This window comes from Accipiter gentilis, chromosome 23, assembly GCF_929443795.1.
Source record: "Accipiter gentilis chromosome 23, bAccGen1.1, whole genome shotgun sequence".
NCBI classification, from domain to species: domain Eukaryota; kingdom Metazoa; phylum Chordata; class Aves; order Accipitriformes; family Accipitridae; genus Astur; species Astur gentilis.
This window is the reverse complement of record NC_064902.1, coordinates 11,180,369-11,203,924: the sequence shown is the minus strand read 5'-3', so window position 1 is coordinate 11,203,924 and position 23,556 is coordinate 11,180,369. Positions and strand designations below refer to the sequence as shown.

The 23,556-nt window shown below is 56.4% G+C and overlaps 2 protein-coding genes across 4 annotated transcripts in view; both read right to left on the bottom strand.

Annotated features, from left to right (window-relative positions):
* The window catches only part of CELSR3 (cadherin EGF LAG seven-pass G-type receptor 3), a 34,802-nt gene extending 24,783 nt beyond the window's left edge, over nt 1–10,019 (bottom strand). The window contains exon 1 of the mRNA XM_049826329.1: nt 6,890–10,019. Within this exon, the coding sequence (XP_049682286.1) occupies nt 6,890–10,019 (3,130 nt within the window). The remainder of the gene's footprint in view (nt 1–6,889) is intronic.
* A 5,109-nt stretch (nt 10,020–15,128) lies between these two features.
* NCKIPSD (NCK interacting protein with SH3 domain) overlaps nt 15,129–23,556 on the bottom strand; it is a 53,982-nt gene continuing 45,554 nt past the window's right edge. For all 3 annotated transcript variants that reach the window (XM_049826580.1, XM_049826581.1, XM_049826583.1), the window contains exons 9-13: nt 22,568–22,648; nt 21,124–21,252; nt 19,165–19,257; nt 17,427–17,599; nt 15,129–16,849 (exon numbers count right to left, since the gene is read on the bottom strand). In XM_049826580.1, the coding sequence (XP_049682537.1) occupies nt 16,646–16,849; nt 17,427–17,599; nt 19,165–19,257; nt 21,124–21,252; nt 22,568–22,648 (680 nt within the window). In that variant the 3' untranslated portion in view covers nt 15,129–16,645. The remainder of the gene's footprint in view (nt 16,850–17,426; nt 17,600–19,164; nt 19,258–21,123; nt 21,253–22,567; nt 22,649–23,556) is intronic.

Sequence of the window (23,556 nt, the reverse complement as noted above, 5' to 3'; positions counted from 1 at the left end):
ACCCCCCTTTGCTGAGGCTGTCGCTCTTCCCCCTGTCTGCCCAGGCAGAAGTTTGGGCAGTGGTTTTATTTTTCAGTCATTAACTCTCCTTTCCATGTGACCCCAGTCAGTGGCTTTGCCAGTAGGCATCCCACAAAGCAGCTTGCCAATGTCCCCCTCCCTCAGGCCACCCCAGGCACCTTTGCTAGCCACTTTGGCTGGGGCACTTGGAGGGAGAAGCCTGCCTGCTGCTCCAGGACACCTCCAGTCTCCCAGTCCCCCTCCTCCTGGGCCCTCTGCTCCCAGCACAGGCTCCAGCAGGCAGAGCCAGCCTTCAGCATGGCGAAGCAAGGACCGTGCCAACCTCTGTGGCCCCAGAAACGCTCAATGAGGCTCATCAAGAACCTCACTGCTCCTGGTGAAATGGGACGATCCGCCTTCCAGCCCACAGCCAGCACCCCAACACTGGTGCCCCACAGGTGTTGGCAGCACACAGCTGTTGCCTGCTGTTCCCATCTCTCACCCCACATCTACCCAAGAGCCCCAAACCCCACCGTTTTCTTGGAAACCTGGCTCTCATCATCATACCAAGACAACATTTACATCAGCACATCTCGACGGTGACTCCCAGGACTATTCCTGGGTACCAAGCCTTGCTGTAACATCCCCTACATGTGACCAGTAAGTGGCAAATGCAAGCCACCCCCTTCCCCAGGGATACTGGGTTTGCCTGCTTATGCCTGTCTGCAGGCAAGGCCACCCGAACAACAGGTGAGGAGTTTTCTGGGATGCTTCCCTTTCCCTATCTGCCATGCTGACCGCTGGCCGGTAAATCAGCATCCTGGCAGGTAAATCGGCTCCACAGAGACAGCCTCATGCATCCTCTCCTGGGCATCTGTGTCAGGTTCAACACTCTGGGCCCCAATTCAAATGCTGACATGGGAGATGGGCTTGTGAAAAGGTAGACAGGAAGGTGGATCTCACTTCAAGGGAAGAGCGGCTAAAGCAAAGAAGCCCCCAGCCCCCAATCTGCCTCACCCCAGCCCTCACCCGTCCCCCAGCACACACTGGTGTGGGTAAACCAGGCACCCAAGGCTGGGCTGCTCAGGATCTGTCCCTTCAGCTCGCAGCCAGAAAGCTGAAGGACAAGCCCTCAGCAGCTCCGGCTGTTCACAGTCCAGAAGGCAGACGTGTGTGTTATAACCAAGCACGCTGGTGTGACCACACTGATAGAAGGACCTTGCACCTTTCAAAGGTGCCATGGTCCAGTCTAGCCCGCAGTGGCCCCGGAGGGACCACAGTGCATTACTGGTATAAACACAGGAAAGCTGCTCGTTCCCACGCACACGCTAATCTCTGCCCCTCTCCCAGCCTGGGGGACACTGGTGTGACACCACCCTGTGCTGTTCAGAGCAGGGAGGGGATGCACAATCTTCAAGGTGATCCTGTCCTCAGTCGTGCGAAGGCGCAGCACAGCCCTGTGCCACTGCACCTCCTCTGCCCGCCCTTCCAAATGGCACATAACTGCACGGCACATCTCCCGCACACAGATGTAACCTGGGCAGCTGCTCAAATGAGCATTGCTACCAGAACGCGCAGGACTGACTAACAGACCATACTGTTGCCACCAGGCAGCCCTGGCCAGCCTATGCTGAGGCCACTTGCGCAACAAGCCTGGCAAACCCAGCCAGACCCTGCTCAGCACTGCTTCATCTCCTGCAACCCAGTGCAAGGTAGCATGAGGGGCAGCAGGGTTCCAGGCACCCTGGTCAGCCCCAGCCCCGAGAAGGACCAGGGGTGTAAATGCCAGCCCCCCCCCATCCTCTACCCATTCCCCAGCTCCAAGCCTCATGTGCAAAGCTGCCTTTACTGTTCCTCTCTTCCCATGGCTGCTGCGCTGCAAAGCCTTTTGATTTCCCCTAGCCCTGTTTGAAGTTTGCAGTGCAGGAGGATTTAAAGATTGAAATGCCTCCCTTTTTTCCCCTCTCTCTTCTACTCTTCAGAAGGTGAAAGCTTTCTGGTGACCCTGCAAATTCCCACGCAAGCACCAGCCTGTGCACCGAGGCTGGTGCTCTGGAGATAAGGCTCGCACCGGGCTGGGGGAGCAGCAGTGCCAGTACAGTCACCCAGGAGCTAATCTCCTGGAGGAAGGGGGGTTGCTTCTCTCTGAAATCAAACTGTTCCCACCCCGTATGGAAGCAAGGTGAGAAACCACCCCTCTGTGTGACAACCTGCTGGCTCTGACATGGAGGGCAGCATGAGCAGGGGCTACCAAACAGCTCTGTCCAGCACCTGGCTGGATGTGCCAGGGGATTTAGACCTGCTTGGCTCGACACAAGGAACTGGCATCGTCACCTGCGTCCTCCAAGGCATCTTTTCTCTGCAAGAAGCTCATGGGCTGCAGAGATCACCCAGCCCTGGGGAGGCAGGAGCGAGCAAAAAGCCACAATCCTGGCTCAGCTGTACTTGGCATAAGATGTTTCCCAAGTCACCAGCAACCTGACATCCCTCCCTGAGGGACCACCCACTGAGGCAGCACCCCGGGATGCCACCGCTTTGACACCAGCTCCCTTCTCAGTGGGAAGCTGCGCCGTGTCCCCACTCCCTCTCCTCTCCCTTTGTCCCCTGCTTGCAGTTTGCCTCTCTGACCAAGGCAAGTATGAGCTTGGTTTGAGCCCAGCTGCCTCCCCCTCTCCTCTCTCCGGCTCATGGTTCAACCAGAAGCAGCCATGAGGCCCAGAGGACAGCTCTCGCTCTCCCCAAGGGCTGCTCAGTGCCCAGCAATAGGCAGGCAGACATCTGCCTGATTTATGGCTGTTGTTAGGCCTTGGCTGATGCGATGCTGAGTCCTGGGGCAGACTGGAGGCCAGCAATGCCTCTCAGGAGCAAGGACGCTGTGGCTGGGTAATAAGGTGGGCTGCAGGGTGCCTGACACCTTTAGCATTGCCCAGCCCACGGCAGGAAAGCCCAGGTGCCCCTTTCCCAGTTCCCCACAGCAATGTGGAGCCCAGCCCTGGCCCCACAGCCCTCCTCAATAAGGTCCCCCATAATACACTATCCCACCTCAGCATTACAGCCAGGGCTGCCTCCCCCCTCGGCTCCATGCAAGGGGAAGCAGATGGTTAAGAGAATGACCTGCTGCAAACAGGGTGGAAAAAAAAAAAAAAGCTACCAAAAGAAAGCCCAAAGCTGGCTGGAGGCACTGACCCCCCCTGGGAGGCATTTTAATCACGAATGCTCAGCCTTTCTGATTAAATCCTGTGGCTGGAGAGCTGGCGCCTGGTGAATATTCATGCAGCAGAACGAGGAGCCCCAGAAACATGCCTACAGGGAAAGGAACAGGGAGAAGGGATGTGAGCAGCTCTAACCCCTGTGCTGGGCAGCACCAGGTCACTGTGTTTGCACTTCCAGGACTGACAATTACCAGCTTCAAAAGCAGCGATGCTACAGAAAGAGGAGCTCAAGCCGGAGAGCATGATGGGCAGCAGATTCCTCCCAGGGAGCTACGCTGTCAGCCTGGGAATGGAGCTCCAGGCCTGCGCTGGAAACCTCTTGGGGGGAGCAGGACTGCTGACTGCTGCCCAAGGGTCTCCTGGGTCTGCCAGGGCAAGGGCCCATCTCTCCTGTCCCCTTGTGCTGCCAGAGGCTCTCCTGATCCCCGGGCAGCACCCCAGCCCGCCATGCAGCACTAGGCATGGGCTCCAGCCAACGCTCCCAACCCAAGGGCCCTGGAGTCACTAGCAGAGGTTTCTTCTTCCCCTACAGCAAACATTTTAGCCTTCAGTCTGCCAGGGAGTTCCAGAGATCGGGAAGAAGGCGGCTCAGTAAAAACAGCCTCCCTGACCCAGGCCCCCCCTCCACTTGGGGTGACCAGGAGCTCAGAAATAGGCTCTGGTACATCACCGCCTGTCCTCTTCTGGGCGGCAGAGCCAGTGTCCAAGAGACCGAAAGCCACCGCCCTGACTGCAACACCCTGAGCGGCCACCCCAGAGATGGCGAGGGTGCTCTGAGGACAGACGGGGTAGCTTTCACATTTGCAGCTGAGGAGCAGTAAAACACCTCCAGACAGAGAAGCCAGGAAAGGAGGAGACAGGCACAGGTGTAAGGTGAACATTCCTCACCACCTCTGAAGGGCTTTGGCAGACATCTCAAGATTTTGATGATACTTGACAAGTTAAGAGATCTCAGAAGTAAATCAGACTCCCCTCACCCAGCACAGAATATGAATGTCACTCTCCCAGTAGCTCTAAAGACAGGGACTAAAATATAATAACCAAGATGACTCCAAAACCGTGCCCTAAGCAGGAACAGAAATCCTTGCCTCCCACCCTAACTTTGTGGTCAGCACCTCCAGTTGTGATGGACTAACAGGGGAGGAAGCTCCTGAGAGAGGGCTCCTCAAGAAAGGAGACGCATGCAAGTTCCGAAAGGCCAGGGCAGCCCTGGGACCCTTACCCGGCTTGAAAAGATGGCTCTGGCGTGTTCAGACATAGGAATCAGGACAAATGTGCCCTAGGGAGGTCCTCCCTGCCAGGCTGGGATTTTAGGTGAGATATCTTGGACAAACGGATCCCCTCACCAGGTCAAGCTCCTGGGCTGCTGGCTGAGGGTGAGCTGTGTACAAAGAGCTTGAGAGGAACAAGGGTAACGCAGCAGCCACACAGCTCAGTGCGGCTGAGCCTCCACCCTTGCCACCAGCCCAGCAGCCTGGCCCAGTGAAACCAGTCTGGAACCGTTTAAAGTCAACATGACATCAGTCTCCTACAACGCCCTGATTTCGCACTGTGCTGCTGGCCATAGACACAGCCCTACCGCCCCACTGTCTTGCATCCTTGGTGGCCAAGAGCAGTTTTTAGCAGCCATCGGTGCCCACGTTGCCTGAAAGGAGCTGGGGTCAGTTTTGAGGCCGTCAGTCCCCCTGGAAAGGCACTGGTTTGTGATGGCCCAAGTCTTCCCTGCCTCCTACAAGGGGCTGAGCTGAGAACACATGCAGCTCAGAGGCAGGCAGAAGGGACCCTCACCCTGTGTTTTAGGGGGATCCAGCCTCGCTCAAAGGGCCCATAAAGCTCACAGGCAGGCAGGGAAGCTGCTCTCTCCTTGGATGTGGACCCTCAGGGCACCCACCTAGGTGCTATTGTTGCCTTCCTGCAGGAGGAAGGCGCTCCAGCGCGGCGCGGCGCCCGGGCAAACAATGCAGCCGGGTCTGAATGTCCTGGCCGCCAGCTCTGCAAACCCACCTGCCCACCCTCCCCCTGCACACAGCGACAGCATGGGGCCGACGGAGCTGCCAGCTGGGCGGGGGGCTTCAAACAATAAAGATGGAAAAACCAAACCAGACCTCCACCTCCACAGCCAGTATCAAAGCCAACAAAAGGCCTGTTTTCTAGTGTCTCGCTTCCCTCCCCGGTATGGCTCTTCCCCTTCCATCTTCTCCCCTCCTTCGTGAGCGCACCTCTCCTAGTCTCCCTTCCCGCTGGAAGATGACGACACTCTAATTGCAAGGGCCCCCTCGCCGCGAGGCGGCTCGACGCAGGACTTCGGGACGTGATTGTCTCCTGCCTTTGTGCAGGGTTAAGTGTGTGAGGAGGCAGGGCTTGCATAAACACACTCGGGCAGAAGCTGGAAAGGTCAAAACCACCCCCATCTCCAGCGATGGGCATGTGTGTGCCTGCACCGCTCTCAGCCAGCCCTCTGGTTACAATTAACCCCCAAAGAGCCCCAATCCACTGACAGGCTGGTGCTGGCCGTGCAGGATTGCCTTGAACAGGTCTCCTCTTAAAGCCCTCGCACCATCTTTGAAAGAAATCCTCCTCTCGCTGAATAAGCTGGACAGAGAGAAGTAAAAAGGGAGGGCAGCTGTAGCCGAGGGTCAGGGGAGCATCACGATTTAATGTACAGCTCCCCAGGCGCTCTCGGTAATTCGGCGCTTGGCCCCTCCAAAGAGGGCTCTTGCCCTCCCTCCCCTGGAGCCGCTCCTCGGTTGAGCGATGGACGGATGCCTCCATTTCAGATCACACATCCGCAAGCAAAGAAAGGCTGATGGTGAAGGCAAAGCTCAGGCGGCAGGGATCTCCAGGTCCAAACCCTGCTTTCTCACAGACAAGCCCCTAGGTCCATCTTTGCCCTGCCCTCAGCTGGGCTGGAGGGGACCCCAACACTCCCCAAAGCCACCCCGGCAGCTACCGCTAGCATCTGCATTTGGATACTCTGGCAACACACGATGAGAGAGTTTTAAGCACCGCGCTCTGAGGTTTGTCACAGCTGTCCCCTGCAACACTAAGTTGGCTGCAGAAAGATGGTACCAGGTTTTAGAAGCCGCACCACAAAGCACAGGTGTCAGTAGGTGCCACAGCCAGAATCCAGACTGAACCGTTTGCTACCAGCAGATGGGTATTTTTAAGAAGGCTCCCTCTGCCCCCCCGAGTTCAATCCCTCCCTCCCGAGCACAGCCAGCGAAGCGTTCAGTCCCAGCAGGGAGAAAAGCCACCCGGGCTTAGGAGCGAAGCGACGTGCCAGCCCCTGGGCTGGCAGCTTGGCCACCCCAGGAACCAGCTGCTCGCCTGGCCAGCACCCTACAGCGCACATCACAGCCTCGCTGGCGAGAGCACCTCCAAAGGTGTCTTCGCTAGCAGCTACAAGCGATCCTCACAGCTCGGTAACGATGCTTTGTTCTTGCAGACCACCTCCGGCCTCAGCCCCCTTACAGAGCGCTCCGCTGTAGCATGCCCCCGCATTGCCACCCTTCCCAGCCCCTCCAGTACTACTCCCCGACTGGAAGGGACTCCCGATCCAAATCTTGTTGCCAGTCCCCAAGGTGCCCCCCCCAATGCAGAATGGGCTCCCTGAGGGGGACCACGCAGAGCCCTCCCAGAGGTACTGCACTAAAGGTTTAATGATTTTCACACCCTACCTGTGACAGTCATCAGCATGGAGGCCACGAGTGGACGGTTGTTGTCCAGCTTACGGCTCAGCCTCAGCTCCCCGCTCGATTGATTTACAATCAACAAGTGCAGTTCATTTCCCCGCTCAAAGGTGTAGAAGAGGCGGTCAGACACATCTGGGTCATAAGCTGGGACCTTCCCTATGACCCCCGAGGGGAAGGTGTTGGATTTATTGGACACATAGTTATTGAACAGGATCTGGAAGTTCTTCAGGACAGGGCTGTTGTCATTCTGGTCAATAAGTTTGATGTGGACTGTGGCTCTGCTGACCAGAGGGGCAGAGGTGGCCTGCACTACAATCACGTACTCGGGTTTTGTCTCATAATCCAGGTCTATCAAGGCTGTGAGCTCTCCAGAAAAGATGTCCATCTGGAATATCTCGGGGATGTTGCCTTCCACAATTTGGTACATGATCTGGGCATTGGGTCCCTCATCCGGGTCGATGGCTGTGATTTGGGCCACAACGGAGCCTACGATGCTGTTCTCCTTCACCAAGACCTCAAACTCTTCAGCAGGAAAGACAGGGGCGTTGTCATTCACGTCCTGAATGGTAACCTGGATATGGACAGGAGTTCGCTGAGGAGGGATGCCCCTGTCCACAGCATACGCAGTCAGCTCGTAGACAGGAACGTTCTCACGGTCCAGCCTGCGGACAGTGCGAATGATCCCTGAGGTGGGCTCTATGGTGAAGTCTCCATCCCCATCCTCCCCGTTCTGGAAGGTGTACTGCACTCGCCCGTTGGTGTGGGCATCCCGGTCAGTGGCAGAGATCTGGAGCACGCTGGTGAAGGGAGGTGCGTCCTCAGAGATCATGCCCTGGTAATGAGGGCTGACAAACTGGGGGGCATTGTCATTAACGTCATTCACCATGATTTCAACATAGGTGGTGTCTGCTTTCTGGGGGATCCCGTTGTCCTTGGCAGTGATAGCCAACGTGTACGTGACCTGGTCCTCATAGTCCAGTTCTGCCTGGAGAGTGATGGCCCCAGAGTCTGGATCAATGCGAAACTGAGGGACGTTGTCTTCTAGATAGTATGTGATGCGGGCGTTTTCCCCCACGTCATCGTCCGTGGCACTGATCACCACTACGGTGCTGCCCACAGGCCGGTCCTCGTTGATGCTTACAGAGTAGTGGGCACTCTGGAACACGGGCCGGTGTGTGTTGGCATCTGTGATGTTGATGTGAACGTGGCAGTTGTCACGCAGGGTGCGATCAGAGGCCGTCACGGTGAGCACGTAGCGCCTCTCCTGTTTGTAGTCCAGCGGCAGAGACAGAGTGATGAGACCCATCCCGCCTTGCGTGCTGATGGAGAAGCGGTTCCGTGTGTTGCCTCCCGTGATCTGGTAGGTGATGGCACTGTTCACATCCCGGTCGATCGCTGTGACGCTGAGGACACTGGTCCCTACAGCTGCGTCCTCGTTCAGGCGGATGAAGTACTCCTTCTGGGTAAACTCAGGACGGTTGTCATTGACATCCATGACAGTGATGGTGACACTGGCGGAGGCGGATAAAGATGGAGAGCCGTGGTCCCGAGCCTCTACCCCAAAAAAATAGTGCTCGACGGACTCCCGGTCCAAGGGCCCGCTGACCGTGATCCACCCCGTGGCACTGTTCACCACGAAGGGCGTGTCGGCCGAGACCCCTGTCAGTTTGTACTCCAGGCGCGAGTTCTCACCGTAGTCCGCATCCACGGCCTGGATGTGGATGACGGAGTGGCCGAGGGGAGCGTTCTCCAGGACAGAGATTTGGAAAGGGGTGCTGACAAAGATGGGGGCATGGTCATTGATGTCCACCACCTGGATGCTGGCCATGCCGGTGTTGTTGGAGAGGGGAGGGCGCCCGGCATCCTGAGCCCGAATCCTCAGGGCGTACTCCCGCTCCACCTCAAAATCCAGCGGGGCCACCACCTGTATCTCCCCAGTGATGCTGTCGATGGAGAACTGGCCCCGGCTGTTCCCGCTGATGATGTTGTAGTGGACCAGGGCGTTGTTGTCCTTGTCCAGGTCCGTGGCAGTGACACGCAGGATCTCGGTGTGGGGCCGTATGTCCTCCCTCACCTGGACGATGTAGCGCTTCTCGCTGAACTGAGGGGTGTTGTCGTTCTCGTCAAGGACCGTGATGTAGACCTTGACTGTGGCGGAGCGGGGCCCCGGCTCCCTCCCCTGGTCGTTGGCCTCCACCACCAAGGAGTACCTCTCCATCTTCTCCCTGTCCACCGGCCCGCTGGTGGTGATGAGGCCGGAGCGGGGGTCGATCTCGAAGACGGCGTGGGCGGCCCGCTCGTTGACGAAGCGGTAACGGATGTTGGCGTTGGGCGGGGAGTCGACGTCGGTGGCCCGCAGCTGCAGGATGGGGTATCCCTCCTCCACGTTCTCCCGGATGGTCTCCCGGTACTCGCCCTGCTCGAAGACGGGGTCGTGGTCGTTGCGGTCGGCCACGGCGATGGCCACCATGGTGGTGGCCGAGAGCCGGGGCGCCCCGTGGTCGGCGGCCGTCACGCGGAAGTAGTGCAGCTCCATGCTTTCGCGGTCGAGGGCCTGCGTGGTGGTGATGAGCCCGGCCCGCGGGTCGATGCTGAAGAGCTCCCGCGAGCGGCTGTTCATCAGGGCGTCCATGGAGTACACCAGCCGCCCCGCCTCGCCCCCGTCGGGGTCCTGGGCCGCCACCGCCACCACCGCCGTCCCCGCCGGCTGGTTCTCCGCCACCTCCGCCTGGTAGTTATACTGGGGGAACAGCGGGTGGCGGTTGGGGGCTGCGCGCCGACCCCGCCGCCCCGGGGACGGAGACGGGAAGGGGAGCGGGCGCGGCGGGGCGGCGCGGGGCGGGCAGCGCGACGGGGACCGGCGGCGCGGCGCCGTGGCCAGCCCCGGGGGAGCCGCCGCCGCCGCCCAGCACGGCACGGCGGCGGGGCAGCCTCCGCGGGCCGGCGGCCCCCAGCCCGCCGCCGGCGGCGCGGCGGCCCCCAGCCCGGGGGGGAACAAAGGGAGCAGCAGCAGCAGCGGCAGCAGCAGCGGCGGCGGCGGCGGCGGCCCCCGATGACGGCGGCAGCAGCGGCGGCGGCGGCGGCTCGGGGCGGCCACCGGCTCCTCCGCCGCCATGGTGCCTCGGCGGCCGCCGCCCGGCCCGGGCGCACGGCGGCTGGGCTCGGCGCCGCCCCCGCCTAGCGGCGGCGATGGCCGCCCCCCGCCCCGCTGCGCCGCGCCGCTGCCGCTACTGCTACTGCTACTGCCGGGGGTGGCGGCGGCGGCGGCTCCTCCCGCAGCCCCAACATGGCTCCCGCCGCCCCGCCCCGGCCCGCTCCGCCCCCGCTCCGCGCCCCCGCCCGCCCCGGCGCCGCCATCTTGAGGGAGGGAGGGGAGGGAGAGCGGGTGCCGGGCAGCCGCCGGCCGCCCTGCTCCTCCGCCCTGCGGCGGCGGGGCCGTCCTCCTCCCCGGGGCCGCCGGCCGGGCTCCTCTGCAGCAGCGCGGAGGGGCAGCCCCGGGGAGAGGGGGTACGGGCGGGGCGCGAGCGACGCGTCCCCCCGTGTGAGGGACGTGTCCCCCCGTGTGAGGGACGTGTCCCCGGGTGCCAGCCGTGCCAGGCACTGTCTGGGCTTGCCGCCGCCATGCGCGGCACACCAGCCCCGGTGCAAAGCGTGCCCGCCCTCAAGGGAGACCCGCCGGCCATCGCACACAAGCGCGTCAGCCCTCACGGGAGGCACGGCCGCTGCCGGGCCTGGCCAGCGTCGCAGGGGCGGCGGGCGAGCCGCCTGCCGGCACAACCCGCCTCCTCCAGCCGGCTCACGGCCACCCACCCGTGGCTGCCCCTCCAGGCGCACAGAGCCCCGCCGTGCCAGATCCAGTGATGGCTGACGGTGGTACGGCTCGGCCTCCCCTCGCCGTGGCGCGGGCCGGTGCTTGGCCGCTGGGACGCGATGAGGGGCTGCATCCCAGCCAGCCCCTAGTCCCGCTAGTGCTGCGGGGATGCTTGCCTGCGCCCCAGGCAGGAGGGCTCGGAGCCTCCCAGCCGAAAGTGGAGCTCGTCAGGCAGGGGGCCCGGGGCCCACGGACGCTGACCCTCAGCGCACACCTCGGCTTACACCCACCCCGCCGCTCCTGCGGCGCTGCCAGCGCACCAGGCGACAAGCACGGGCCTTGGGCCCCTGCTGGCATCCCCGGGGCCAGGCTGCTTCCCCCAGGTGCTGAGAAGAGACCCTGGGGTTAGCCGCCCTGCCGCTAGCAGGAGGGGCGAGGCAGGAAAACGCCGGTCTTTTGGCAGAAGGCGCTGCCGATGCTTCGCAGCCCTAACGGCTCCCTCTGCCCGTCCATGTCCATCTGCAAGCAGCACCGAGTTTGGCATCTTCAGGGATGTTTTGTTTTGTTTTTTTTTACCGTATGCATGAGAAAGGGCTTCCCCTCGTCCTGCGCTGCAGGGCGGTAGCTCTCCCAGGGTGTCACAGCCCCTGCCGCTCGGCTCCGCCACTGCGTGGCAGGGATTTAGCTGGCCCGCTCCTGTCCCCGATGCAGACCTCAGCCACCCCCACCCACCAGGTGAGGCATCAACACGGGAGAAGGAAAATTCAGTTTGGGGCCCTTGCATCGGATGGTTCATTAGCGTATCAGCCTTGTAACTTAGCTGTTGGTTTGATCTCAATCAACTAATATTGCAGCCTAATCCACTGAAGCTTGTAATAGGTTTAGGAATAACAGGGGTTTACGTCCTCATTAGCGTTCAGTGCGCCACGGCGGGAGAAACATCCTTGGCTGCATCCTGTTGAAGAAGAGGGGAGCCCGAGCCACGGTGGCTGAGGCGTGTGCTAGGGAAAAGAGCCATGCTGGGGAAGAAAATAGAGTAAATTTGGGAGATGGGTAGAATTTAGGATGGGGTAGGGAAGGGCAGGAAGTACACAGGACACACAGTGCCTCTGTGCACATCCCAGCTCCAAGGGGAGCCCCCCGTGCCGCTGTGCTGGATGGGCTGCAGTTCAGGGTGGGTAGGCTGGGGAGCAGGGGGGGGGCGTCCATGCCAACACCGCAGCCAGGCTGGGCACCGCTGGCACCCCTTGTGCAGCCCCTACATAGCTCCCCAAAAGACACGAGTTAACAGTGGGATGGATTCACACCAGAGGTGGGGCTCCTCCACTCACCCAGCCCTTGCTCCCAGCACCAGAGCAACGCGCACTCTCCCACACTCTTGGGGAGCTGAACATGCTCCCACCCCACATGAAACCTAACAAGGCTGTGCAAGGTCCCGTGGACCCTTGCCTGAAATTTGAGTGGCTGCTTTGGAGCTGCACGCTGCTTTGGACAGCTCAGGCCACCTGCACAGCAAGGAAGAGGTCAGAGGAGACGTGTTGACCCCTGGGCACAGCAGGTCTGGGGGCCGCGAGGGGGTCCAGCCACTGCTGCCGTGGTGGTGCCCTCTGCACCAGCTGCAGACGGGGCTGCAGCATCCTGCATTCTGGTGCTGAACCCTGGCATCACCAGTGCTTTGCCTCTGCCCAATACCCCGTGTTCCTGTGCTCCCCCACCAACCACGACCACCACGGGCTCTCACCCGGCTTCAGTTCCACCGATGGTGACAGATGGTCCCCTATCAATTATCATTAGTGTAAACAAGGGGGTGGGAAGAGCGCATGCTGCCTGCTGATTTGGGGTTTGACTGCAAGCAGGCTCCCACTGCTAGGGTGCAAAACAAGCAAACACAAAGCAGGGTCTGCGACATGCCCAGCAGGTCCCCAAACCACCTTGCACCATCCTCACAGCCCATGGCTCTCTGTGCTGCGCTGGTGCCTCCCTTCCACCACCATCACCCATGCAAAAGCCAAGGCCCGGCCACCAACCGGGCAGTGGCAGGGTGAGCAGAGCAAGCAGGGCTTGTCCTTGCCCCCCTGGGCTGAGCACACGTTTCAGGACCACCATGGGAAATACCAAGCAGGCCCTAAAGCAGTGGCTAGCACGGCTCAAGCACGTGCTGGAGAGAAGCTCCTGTGGTGCTTACACAACGCTGATGTCTGACACTTGGTGGGTGTGGATTTCTAAGCCTCCAGAGAAGCTGGCATATTAATTTATAAACTCTGTAGGATTCCTGAACCTTGGTAATCTGCTATGATTAACTCCTCAGCCACCACAAAATGCCTCCAGCTTGGCTGGTCCAGTACCAGCACTGACAGGGTGGTGGCCATGCCAGCCATGTGCATGCGGTGCCCCGGGGGGATTTACATTCTCCCCCTCCAGGCCGCCACGCACCCACCCGAGCCCTCCTGGTGCTGTTAGGCTAATGCCAGAGCAGCCCCGGCCCCACGCACAGTTCACCCAAGAAACCTCATCTAATAAAGGGCAGCACAGCACTTGCGTGCGACAGGAACATGGTTCGCAGGACCCCCTGCCGCCAGCTGGATTATACATCGCACCTCCTCAAACTGGGGATTTGCCATCAAGAAACCCAATCAGGAGAGAGGCGATGCTTTTAAAAAATTATGAAGGCTTTCAAGTTTATTTGTTCTAATTACCCAGCTGACAGCTCAGGGGAGGAGGAGAAAATCATTGGGGTATTACTGCCACAAAATAGTTGTAATTGAATCATTCCAGACAATAAAGCAGAGGCGCAGGTCACAGGCAGCGCATCGCTCCCCCCACGCCAGTCCCCCAACACCCCTCACTGCTGCACCACAATAAAAACACACCAATACGAGGAGATACTCTCTAATAGCAGCCTGTTACGGCTCATGGAAACACAAGCGTGTTATCTGCGCCTGTCACCCGCGAGCAGAACAGGAACCACTGAGCGGGCTCGGGGATAATGAGTTTACACGCTGCAGTTTGATTCCCTGCGACGTGCAAAGGCCATTCCTGGGCAGTGGGTGCAGCTCTCCCCCAGGACCCTCCACAGCAGGCTGCCCCCCAGCTCTTCCAGCCCTGGCTGTGGTGACAGCACCGTGGTGGTGCAGAAGGGATCGTGCTTACTGTGCAGCTGGGCCATGGGGTGAGCAACCCCCAGGGACAGCAGTGTCCTCAGGGACACTGAAGGGGGCCACCGGCTCTGCCTGTTCAGGCTCAGCCCCGTCAGGGCTCCTCTAGCCCCCCACGGCAGGCAGGGCACTGTCACCAAAGGCTGTGCTCCAGGCTAGCCAAGCCACAGGTCCTGCCTGCTTCTGGGCTTCTGCCGGGCTCTGGGCTTGCCCCAGCCTGGCGCAGCAAAGCCTGGGCTGCGCCACTGAGGGCAAGTGCCAGAGGAACATCCCACCACTGCAGCAGGGCACAAGCTGACAACAAGCCCAAGCAGCATCCAGAGGCAAGCTGTGGTTATCTCTGGGGGATGTGCAACCATACACTGCACAGAGCAAGGGGGCACAGGAGAGCCACTGCGGGGTGGGCGTCCGTGAGTGCTAGGTGCTGGCAGCCCTCACGTATCATGATTTGTCCTCCCCAGGTGTGCAGCTTGACAAACTGCAAGGCCACAAGCCTGGCCGCCTGGGAGACAATGGCCAAAGAGGCAGAAGCTGGGACACAGCCCCGGCCCCATTTTGGCTGGCAGCTGTGCTTGATGCAGCCCCCGTGTTTTGGGGGGGGCACAGCCTGCACCTGGCATTTACACCCCTACTCTTGGCCAAGGCTGTAGCCCACTGTCCAGCTGGCTCCCCCAGCACGCAGCCAGGAGCAGAGATCAGCTTCCCTGCTGCCGACTCGGTGCTTTACCAAGCGCCCGCTGCCCTCCTACCACGTGCACCCCCTGCCATCCAAGGCACCCCCCAAAGCAGCACGAGCAGGACTGAGGTTTAGGAAGAGACAGACATCCGCAGCCAAAGCGTGATTCATTAGCACTCGATACAGACCGTTAAACCCTCGCCGCGCAGGCTTGCTGCCTCGGCAGCTCTGCTGGGAGCCAGCTGAGGCTGTGCATGCCTTGTGGGAAGCAAATTGCTGAGTCCAGCTCTGCCAAACCCTTAATCTAGAGCAACGATGCTGGGCAGGCCCACGGGGGTGATGGCTGTGCCCCTACCAAGGGCGGCTACTCCACTCCTTGTCACCACTCCTTGTCTGCCAGCCATGGCGTAGGAAAATGCAACACAAGAAGCCGAGTGTGGGAGAATGACTGCATTGCTCCCGTTTGAAGATCAGCACCCACTGCTTTGCCTTAGCGGGCAGCTGACACCCGAGTGGCCCCCACCCCCACTGCTTCAGTCCCCCCATGACAGGAGGGGGCAGGCAGGGCTACGTTCACAGAAGTCCAGTTTAAGACATTTTTATTCCTCTGCATGTTACACTTAGTGTTTAAGAAAATACAGGATCCCTTTTGACATTCATACATTTTTACAGGGGAAAAATAGGTTACTCTACAAGGGTGGTTATTAAGCTTGGGCATTCCCAGGCTGACTTCAGGAGGTCCTTGCCTCCCTTGGCTGCCAGGCCAACCCCCTCCATTCCCAAGCATCACTGCCCCAGTGCCCAGAGTCCAGGCCTGCAGAGCAGAGCTTGTGTCATCGCCTCAAGCTAAAAAAAAAAAAAAAAAACCAAAAAAAACCCAAACCAATAAAAAAAAATACAGTGTCCAGTATTACCAGTTCCACTTTCCAATAGCTCCTACACTGGATACTGCAAAGGAAGAGCTGGGGACAGGGAGTGACCAGACTGAGCACACAAATATCTAAGAGACCAACATTAGTGTGTGTGACTATCTGTAACAGGGAAACAGGTTAATCCTGGTTGCTAGAAACCTAGAGGAAATATATAAATAAGGGTTCCCCACACTCGTGCATAGTCACAAACAGCTACTGGACACCAGGCTCACGCTGCCTCTGAGTGCTGCCACGTGGAAAGGGAGGACAGCGAGGCAGAGCTACTATGAAGCTCAAGGCAAGAAATCCACACGCTTCACGAACAGAGTGCACCAGCCCACGTGTAGCCCCTCTGCTCGGGGCACCGGGGCAACGCTGCGAGAGAGGTGGCAAGCGGCAGCTTTCACTTGGCAGGACACATCTTTGGGCTGTGTCTGGGCCAAAGGCTTCCTAAGGGCTGTGCCACCCACACGGTCGTTACTTCTAGGCTGCCACAGTGTGCAAGAAATTCAGATTTAAACGTCACTATAGAAAGCAGATTGAAAAAAGCAGCTGCTGGGGTAAGACTTCTATGACCCTAGGTGGGCTGCTACCCAGAGGCAAAGCTGAGGGCCAGGAGGGAGTGAAAGGCTCACTAGACGAGGCGTTAGACAGCGAGCGAGCTACCTCCCCTTGGCAGGGCTGCAGCACATTGGCACTAGCAGCAGAAAACAAAACAGATGTTACGAAAGCTTCTTCCAAGCACCAGCAGACTCCACTTGGTCACTGCAGGGAGAGATGCACATGGAAAAGAAGTGATACTCTAAGGCAAAGGCCTTTCTCTTCACGACCTCGGGACACCAGCGCAGCTGAACACCCCCCCACACCTCCAGCTGCTAAGTCCCTCGCAAGCTCTCTGCCCTTCTCGCTAACACCAGTCGCCTAAATACCTCCTGCCCGAGTCTTGCAGGCAAACCACTCGCCAGCACCCACCCCGCTCTGACTTCCCCGGAGCACCAGGCCCTGGGGGCACCCCATGCCCTTTCTGCCGCTAGCGTTTCTAAAGGGCCGGTGAACGCTGTCCCAACCTTAGGCCTCGCACGGAGGGATATAAGGTATGAGCTGTACTGGAAGGGAATGGGGAGAAAGTGTCAACAAGAGACATCGTCAATCCAAGTGGTTCAAACTCCAGTCCAAGCTGAGGGGCGGTTAGCTGGTACCGGGAGAGATTTCTGGGAACTCCTTATAAATCTCCAAGATGATCAGTTTGTCCATCTGGCACTGCTGGCTCTCCTCTTCCTCCCCCAGGATGCGCTGCAAGATGCCCTGCAGGTCAGAGAGGCGGTGCTGGTGCTGCAGATAGGGCGTGGAGCGGATGATGGCGTGCATCAGAGATAAATACTCCATCCTCAGCTGCCAAGTGGGAGCGGAGACAAAACACAGAGCACAATGAAAGATTTAAAGTGAGATAAACAAGCATGCCAGCCTCCATTACAGCATGAGCACAGGAACAGCTGCTGCTGCACCAGCAGCAGCCAGACAGTGACTCCAGAGGCACCTGTTTTCCTTAAGGCTCATTAGTAGCTATGGAAAACTCTGCTTTTCCCACAGCAGCCCAGTGCTGCTCTTCACCCACTCTCAAACACGTGCACATCCCCTGCCTCTTGCAATACCAGAACAGAGACATCCCTCCCACTTCTACTACTCACAGAGACTCTCTGTTCCCAAAGGTCCCTGGACAGAAGGGTGCAGACCACCAAAAGCCTGGCAGATCTTTCTTCAAACACACCTTTCTACTGCTGTGTGCTGGGCAGGATAAATTCCCTCTTCCTCCTCAGCCCCCAAGGTTGATTTGAGCACCCAGAAATGTCATGCCCACCCCAGGACTCCACTCTTGCCTGCACCAGCAGGCCCCATGGAGGGACAGGAGAAACACTGTAGCTTTGGGACTGTGCTCCCTTCCCCAGTGCCTATGGGTTACTGTAAGCACCTTATCTCCGGGGGAGAGATCAGCAATCTGCCGCACCAGGATGTCTATGAGGACCATCATGTCTGTGTGGTAGAAGATGCTGGCTGTATCCTTGCTGGCAAAGATGTCCTGCAGAAACTTCAGCACTGAGTGCGGTGGCTGAGGCTGATGCTTGAAGATAGAAACTGGATCATCTAAGGGAGGCAGAGAGACTGTGCTAAGCCATACGCTCCCCATTGCCCCCCTCCTTCACCTTCAGTGCACATCCTTTCATTAGACCCTACAGGCTTTGGAGAGGAGGCTGCCCCTGGCCTTGGCCAGCTGCTCCCTGCCCGTGGCTAGCTTTTGTGCTGGCAGACCTTACTGCCTTGCACAACACTGCGTAATCAGGATGGTGGCTCTGTAGGGTACCAAGCTGAGACCAAAGTCATTAGCATTAACCATTGTTTATGTTTCACCTACCATCCCAGGTGAGACCTGATTAGCACAACACCTCTCAGTGCCTCCCCTTTTTGCTCAACAGCTACCACTCATTTTCTCCCTGGTTTATTAAGTCTGGTCCAATGACCCCTCTGAAAAGCCCATCAGAGCCTGTACCAGAAATGAGCTTTAACCACAGAGACCAGGCTAGTACTATCCCAGAAGCAAGAAAAGAAACACTTCCAAGTTTAAATGAGCCACGACATCCTGTTGTCTTCCAAAACACGTCCCTGCAGACCCCATGAGGGGCTCTGGGACACTGCAGCCCCCCCCCCCCCCGCCCCCCCCCCCCCCCCAGCAGTTGTCAGGAAGGCAGGCAAAAGAGAAGCATCTTCATTAGGTTGTGGCCCCCCTCTTTCTTCTGCCAGCCCCTCACAGTAAGGTGATCCCTGCAGGGAATCTGGCTGGGAAAGGGCTAAACAAAGGCTTTGGGAGGAGGCCAGACAAGAGCACTGAGAAGCCGGCTGCCATAAGGCTGATACAGTGTGGAGACAATGATTTCCAACCCCAAAGAGAACTAAAGCCGGAGTAAGATGAGCTGCAAGCATCACAGGATGAGTTATTTACCAGCAAATCAACAAAATGAATCTCAGGCAGCAAAGCCCCTGTGCTCCAGAAGGTATTAGAAAGCACAATAGTGGCACGCAGCACAGGCAGAAATACCTGGCACTGCTCTTCCTGCGGAGATTTCCAGCTTTCTAGCAATCTGCTTTGCAAAAGCTCTACACGTACAGTGGATTTCACTCTATGCCTGGAGCAGACACAAAGCTAACCCTCTGCCGGCAATTCTGAAATGGGAAGTTCCACTCTAAGCAGCTTTTCGGAAGGCAAGACCTCCCTCTGGATCTGTCCCCCGGGGCAGATGATTGCCAGCACGGGCTGAGGTTTGTGTGCCAGCGCTGATGGAGTCCTGTCTGTCCAAAGACAGAAATGGCCCAGGACCAGCTTTCTTCCCAAACAAGAGCTCGCCTACATTGCAGCTGGCCATGCTGCAAGATGGGGCTGATCTGACCCAGAAGTACATGGAAACAGCAGCCTTCTCCTCTCTTCCTAGATGCCATTAGCATCACTTTATTCTTTGTGCAGCTCCATCCTCAGCAATGCTGCTTGTCACCCTCACAAATTCACCAGGAAGCAGCACATCCTGCCTGAGCCGACAGCTCCTCAGCTACCTGCATCCGCAACACATTCTACCCCTTAACGAGCACCGGGCTTGTTTCCCTGAGTCACCATTAGCTGCACCCCCTGCTAGGCATGTAATAGTGCCGCAAACACTCACCTCCCCTGTTCAGCAGCAGCAGCAGCTTTTCTGTGAAAGTCTTGACATTCGAGTGCTTGCTTATTGTAGTCATGATCACACTGTGTTCTGGAACTAAGGAAGAAACCTGTTCAGCATATCCCTTTGTTTCCTGAAGACCATGGTAATGAAAAAAACCTAGCAGAGGGGTCCTATTTCACATCAGTGCTCTGGGGAGCTTTGGGGTACCACAGTCTATCAGGCTACGAACAGTTTCAGCCCCACAGTAGGTGGGCAGGGAGAGGGAAGGTGAAATAAATCTGGAAACAATGCATGAAACACTTGAGACTTTGTGCTTTCTATGCACACCTGATTCACATGGGCTCCAGTCCAGCCAGCCAAATACTGTGAAATACCTTGCAAAGGCTTTATGTTGTCAAACATTACCTCTGCTCACAACCCCCTAAAGCCAAGGTCTTCACTCTCTGGTATCTTCTTACTTCATACCAGCAGTGCCCTGCTGGAATTTATTGCCTTGCAAGATGTTATAAGGGACGACCAGAAGGGAAAAGCTCTTCCCAGCACTCGGCACCGGGCTGAAGACTTCTTCTAGGAAATGTCCCCTAGCCTGCTTTGGGGGTGATTTGTCGTAACTAAAATACGTTCACCCTAGCAGACCTTATGCATGTGTGTGAGTGTGCACGCTCAGAAGCATCCAAACAGCACAGCATGGCTATGTCTGTGGCACAGGGTTGGCAACCCTGTAATATTTCACTGGCTGTGAAGTGCTTTAGGATCCTTTACATTGAAGAGCATCAATGTAATACATTTTTAGGAGAGTTTTTGAACTAATGCTGCACCACTGAACTGTACGATAGATGAATCTTGCAGATAGAGGAATAAAAAATTCAATCCACTAATAAGCAACCTGAACATCATTTAACATGATCTTAGCATAGAGAACAAGTCACTGCTCTCAGCTACACCCCAGGTGGGCAATAATCCCCCAGAAACACAGTGCCTGTCATGCATTATTGCCTAATTACTGCAGCCAGGAAGTATATGGGTAAGTGTGAGAAGAGGTAATGAATGAAAGCAGCAGAGATACACTTAATCAGTCTCTGTGCAATCAACTTTCACATGAAATTAGAAACTTTCACATAAATTTTAATGAAGCGCAACCCAAAATAACAGGTAAATTACTGGACACGTCCTTGCTGCTTTATCCTCCCCTCACTCCACGAAGCCAAGGATAAAGCCATGAAGCAGAACGAGAGGAAGTAATTAACTAAAGAATTGGAGCAACAGGAGATTTTGGGTTAAGGAGTGGCCTCTCTTAGCAGGACCTGGAAATACACTACCATCTTCTAACAACAGGCTTCAAAACTCACAGGCAGTGAGAGGGCAAATGCCCTTCTCTAGGGACCAGATGTGTTGTCTGTTCTCATGGAGCTCAGCAGGGGAGGGAGGACAGAGAACGAGGGCAATCAGGAGAGAGTGCTGCTTAGGCCAACGTTGAAGAGCCTGGCCCCAACACATATGCATTGAATGAAATTCAAGAGGTACAGAAGGGTAAGCAGAAGGTTTGTCAAGACCTACAGAAGGCAGAGGACTTTCTTTCTGGACTGGTACCAAGAAATGCCTGCTGAAGCATTTTCTCTCCCAAATCAGCTGTGCCTACGAGTTAACCCCACTCATGTTTTGCACATACAGCCCAGCAACTGCTTTGATCCAGGCAGTGTGAAAGTACAGAGAAAAATCTGCTGGGTTTCACAGAGCTGCTGTGCCCCAGAGGTTCAGTTGGTTGGACGTGGGCTCTCAGACCGTTTTTTCCTCTAAGGTTTTGCACAATATTTAAACACAGTGTGTTGCCAGAGGCTAGAGGAGCTGGAGAGGTTATCATAGCACCATGAAGACCCAGTGATATTCTCCCTCCCCATTCTTCACACCCTCACTCCAGACCACTGAAACCCTGCCAAGGCAGAGCAGCACCAAACCAACCTGGAATGTGGAGATTGAAGGCCAGAAGGACATTGACAAATAAGTCAGGCAGTTGGTCGGTGGTGTCCGAGGGCAGCCCATCCTCAATCACATCCAGCAAGAACTGCACAAACTGAGAGTTGAGATGTTCTGTGCAAGGAAAAAGAGGGGCATTTACAGAACAGTGAAAATAAACCAAGCAACAAGGGACCATGCAAGCCACTTCTCTGTACTTTTATGCTTAAAAACCATTAGTTGGGTGCCAGTGTCAGCCCCCGGGGAATTTAACAACCCTGCAAGTGGACTAGACAGACAACTGAGTGTTTTTGTGCGAGAGACAAGCGGTTCAGAGAACTATCCACAGTGCAGGAGAATGCTGAAAGTTGGTTCCCCATTGGCAATTTTTTGGAGTAAATAAAACACCAAATCCTGCTCTAGCTGTCATTGCAGCATCACTGCTGCAACAGTGATGAATGAAGGCTTCAGGTAGGAAGATATTTGTATTCTTGACCACTGGTTTAATGCATCTATTTAAAAAAAAGTAATCATCCAGATCATTAGTAATAACCCATTTTTCAATTTAGCTATTAGGAAAGCTCAGGAGCTCATGCAAATAAGTCCACCTGCAGGAAATAATTGCCAGGGTTACACAAGGAGAGAAAAGCAGGAGGTGTGGAGGCTCGTTGCACTGTCTCTACTGCGCCAGCTTGAATCCTGTATGTGTTTACTAGGGTGTTAAGGTGAAGCTGCTGAGGAGATGCTTATAAAAATATCTACTGCTTTTCTAGGAAAAATGAGCCCAGAGTTTCCCAAATACAGGGAACACAACATGGCTTGGGGAAGAAGCAGGCAGGCAGGACTTTCTGGCTGAAGGTTGGAATGAAAGGACAGAGGATTAAACAGGCAGATATGGCACAACGTTTGCACTTCCTTATTGACAGCAATACCCTTAATCATCTCTGCTTTCCCTAAGAGCTTGGAATACTTAGGGCTGCACCATCCTGTTAGAAGGGAGACCAGGAAGAGGCCACATTGTGCAGCTGACAGCTTTAGTGGGCATTCATAGAGCGGTCTGGGCTCTCAGCCTCATCAAGCAGGCAGAACATCTCCAAGGCAGGTAAGAGGTACATGCTTTCATGCAGGGCAGAGGTAAAACAAAATGCCGCTTAGTCACAGTGACAGGCAAATCCACCTCTTCTGCAGCATGGCATCAGTCCTCCACTGCTCTAAGCCAGGTTTGTGCTGCTATCTCTGGAAATCTGGCATCTCAGCACAGTGTTACAGCCGCCAGGCTCTACTGATAAAGAGCAGACCCTACTCTTGGCCTGCTTGTGCTGGGCTTTCCACCAAATGCCTGCACCTTGGCCCCCAGGAAAGGTCCCTTCCCTGTGTCTGCCAGCACGTGCCAGATGTCCCACCATCAGCTCTGCTGTCCTACCAAGCTGTAAGTGTAAGCTGCTCTTACCATAGTGATGATATGGCAGGGGCTCCCCCATGGAGAACATCATTGCCAGCACGAGTGCAGAGTAGCACATCTTTTGATGATCTGCAAGATAAAGGTCCTGCCATTAGTTCTTCTGAGGATGTGAAACACTGTTCCCCAGCTGCAGCTGGGAAGTCACACATTTAATACAGGCATTTAACGCGATTAGGCTGCTCCTCATTTCTGTATTTAGTGAGCTATAAGGGTGTTTTTTCCCCTGTTTAAGCACGCCACATGCCTTCTGTGACATGCATTTCCAAAGCAATTTAAAAATAATCACAACAAGAATTCTCAATTTTTTTCCCCTCCACTTAAGAGGATCTGGGAAGACTTGATCTGAATAATTAAAAACCGCCCCTGCAGAGTCCCAGGACACATCCCATAGTTATGTAATTACTGAACCCAGAAAAAGCATCCATCTGGCCACCTCAAAATACTGCTTGTTCCACCCAACACCACCCCCGGACAGCTATGCTGCTTGTTACCATTTCTGCACTGCTCTACTTTTGCTACCTCAGCTCTGCCTGGAGGTATAAAAGGTCTCTGGGGAGACCAGATCACTGCTCATGGCTCGGGCTGTGCATCTGCCCACCTCCCAGGCCACACGTGTCTCCAGCACTAATACGTCCCGCAGCCTGCTAGTCCAACACAATTTTCGCTGGCAGCAGCTATACGTGAATGCTCCACAGAACCACAGCCGGTGCCTTTCCTGAATTTTAATTAATGGATACATCTCAATGGATATTTGCAGAAGAAAAAAAAGTCATGGAATAGGATCTGTGCCATCATCAAATGTAGCCTCCATGCAGTTCAGCCAGTCCGAAGACTATAGGAAAGGCGTATTGTTTTTATAAAGTAGGTTACCACACACACTGTCTAAATAAAGTTCAGCTCCATCTGCCAGAAAGAGCCTAGGGGCACTTGTTAAAAGGAATCTGAGGATGTATATCTAAAAAAACTGACCCAAACTA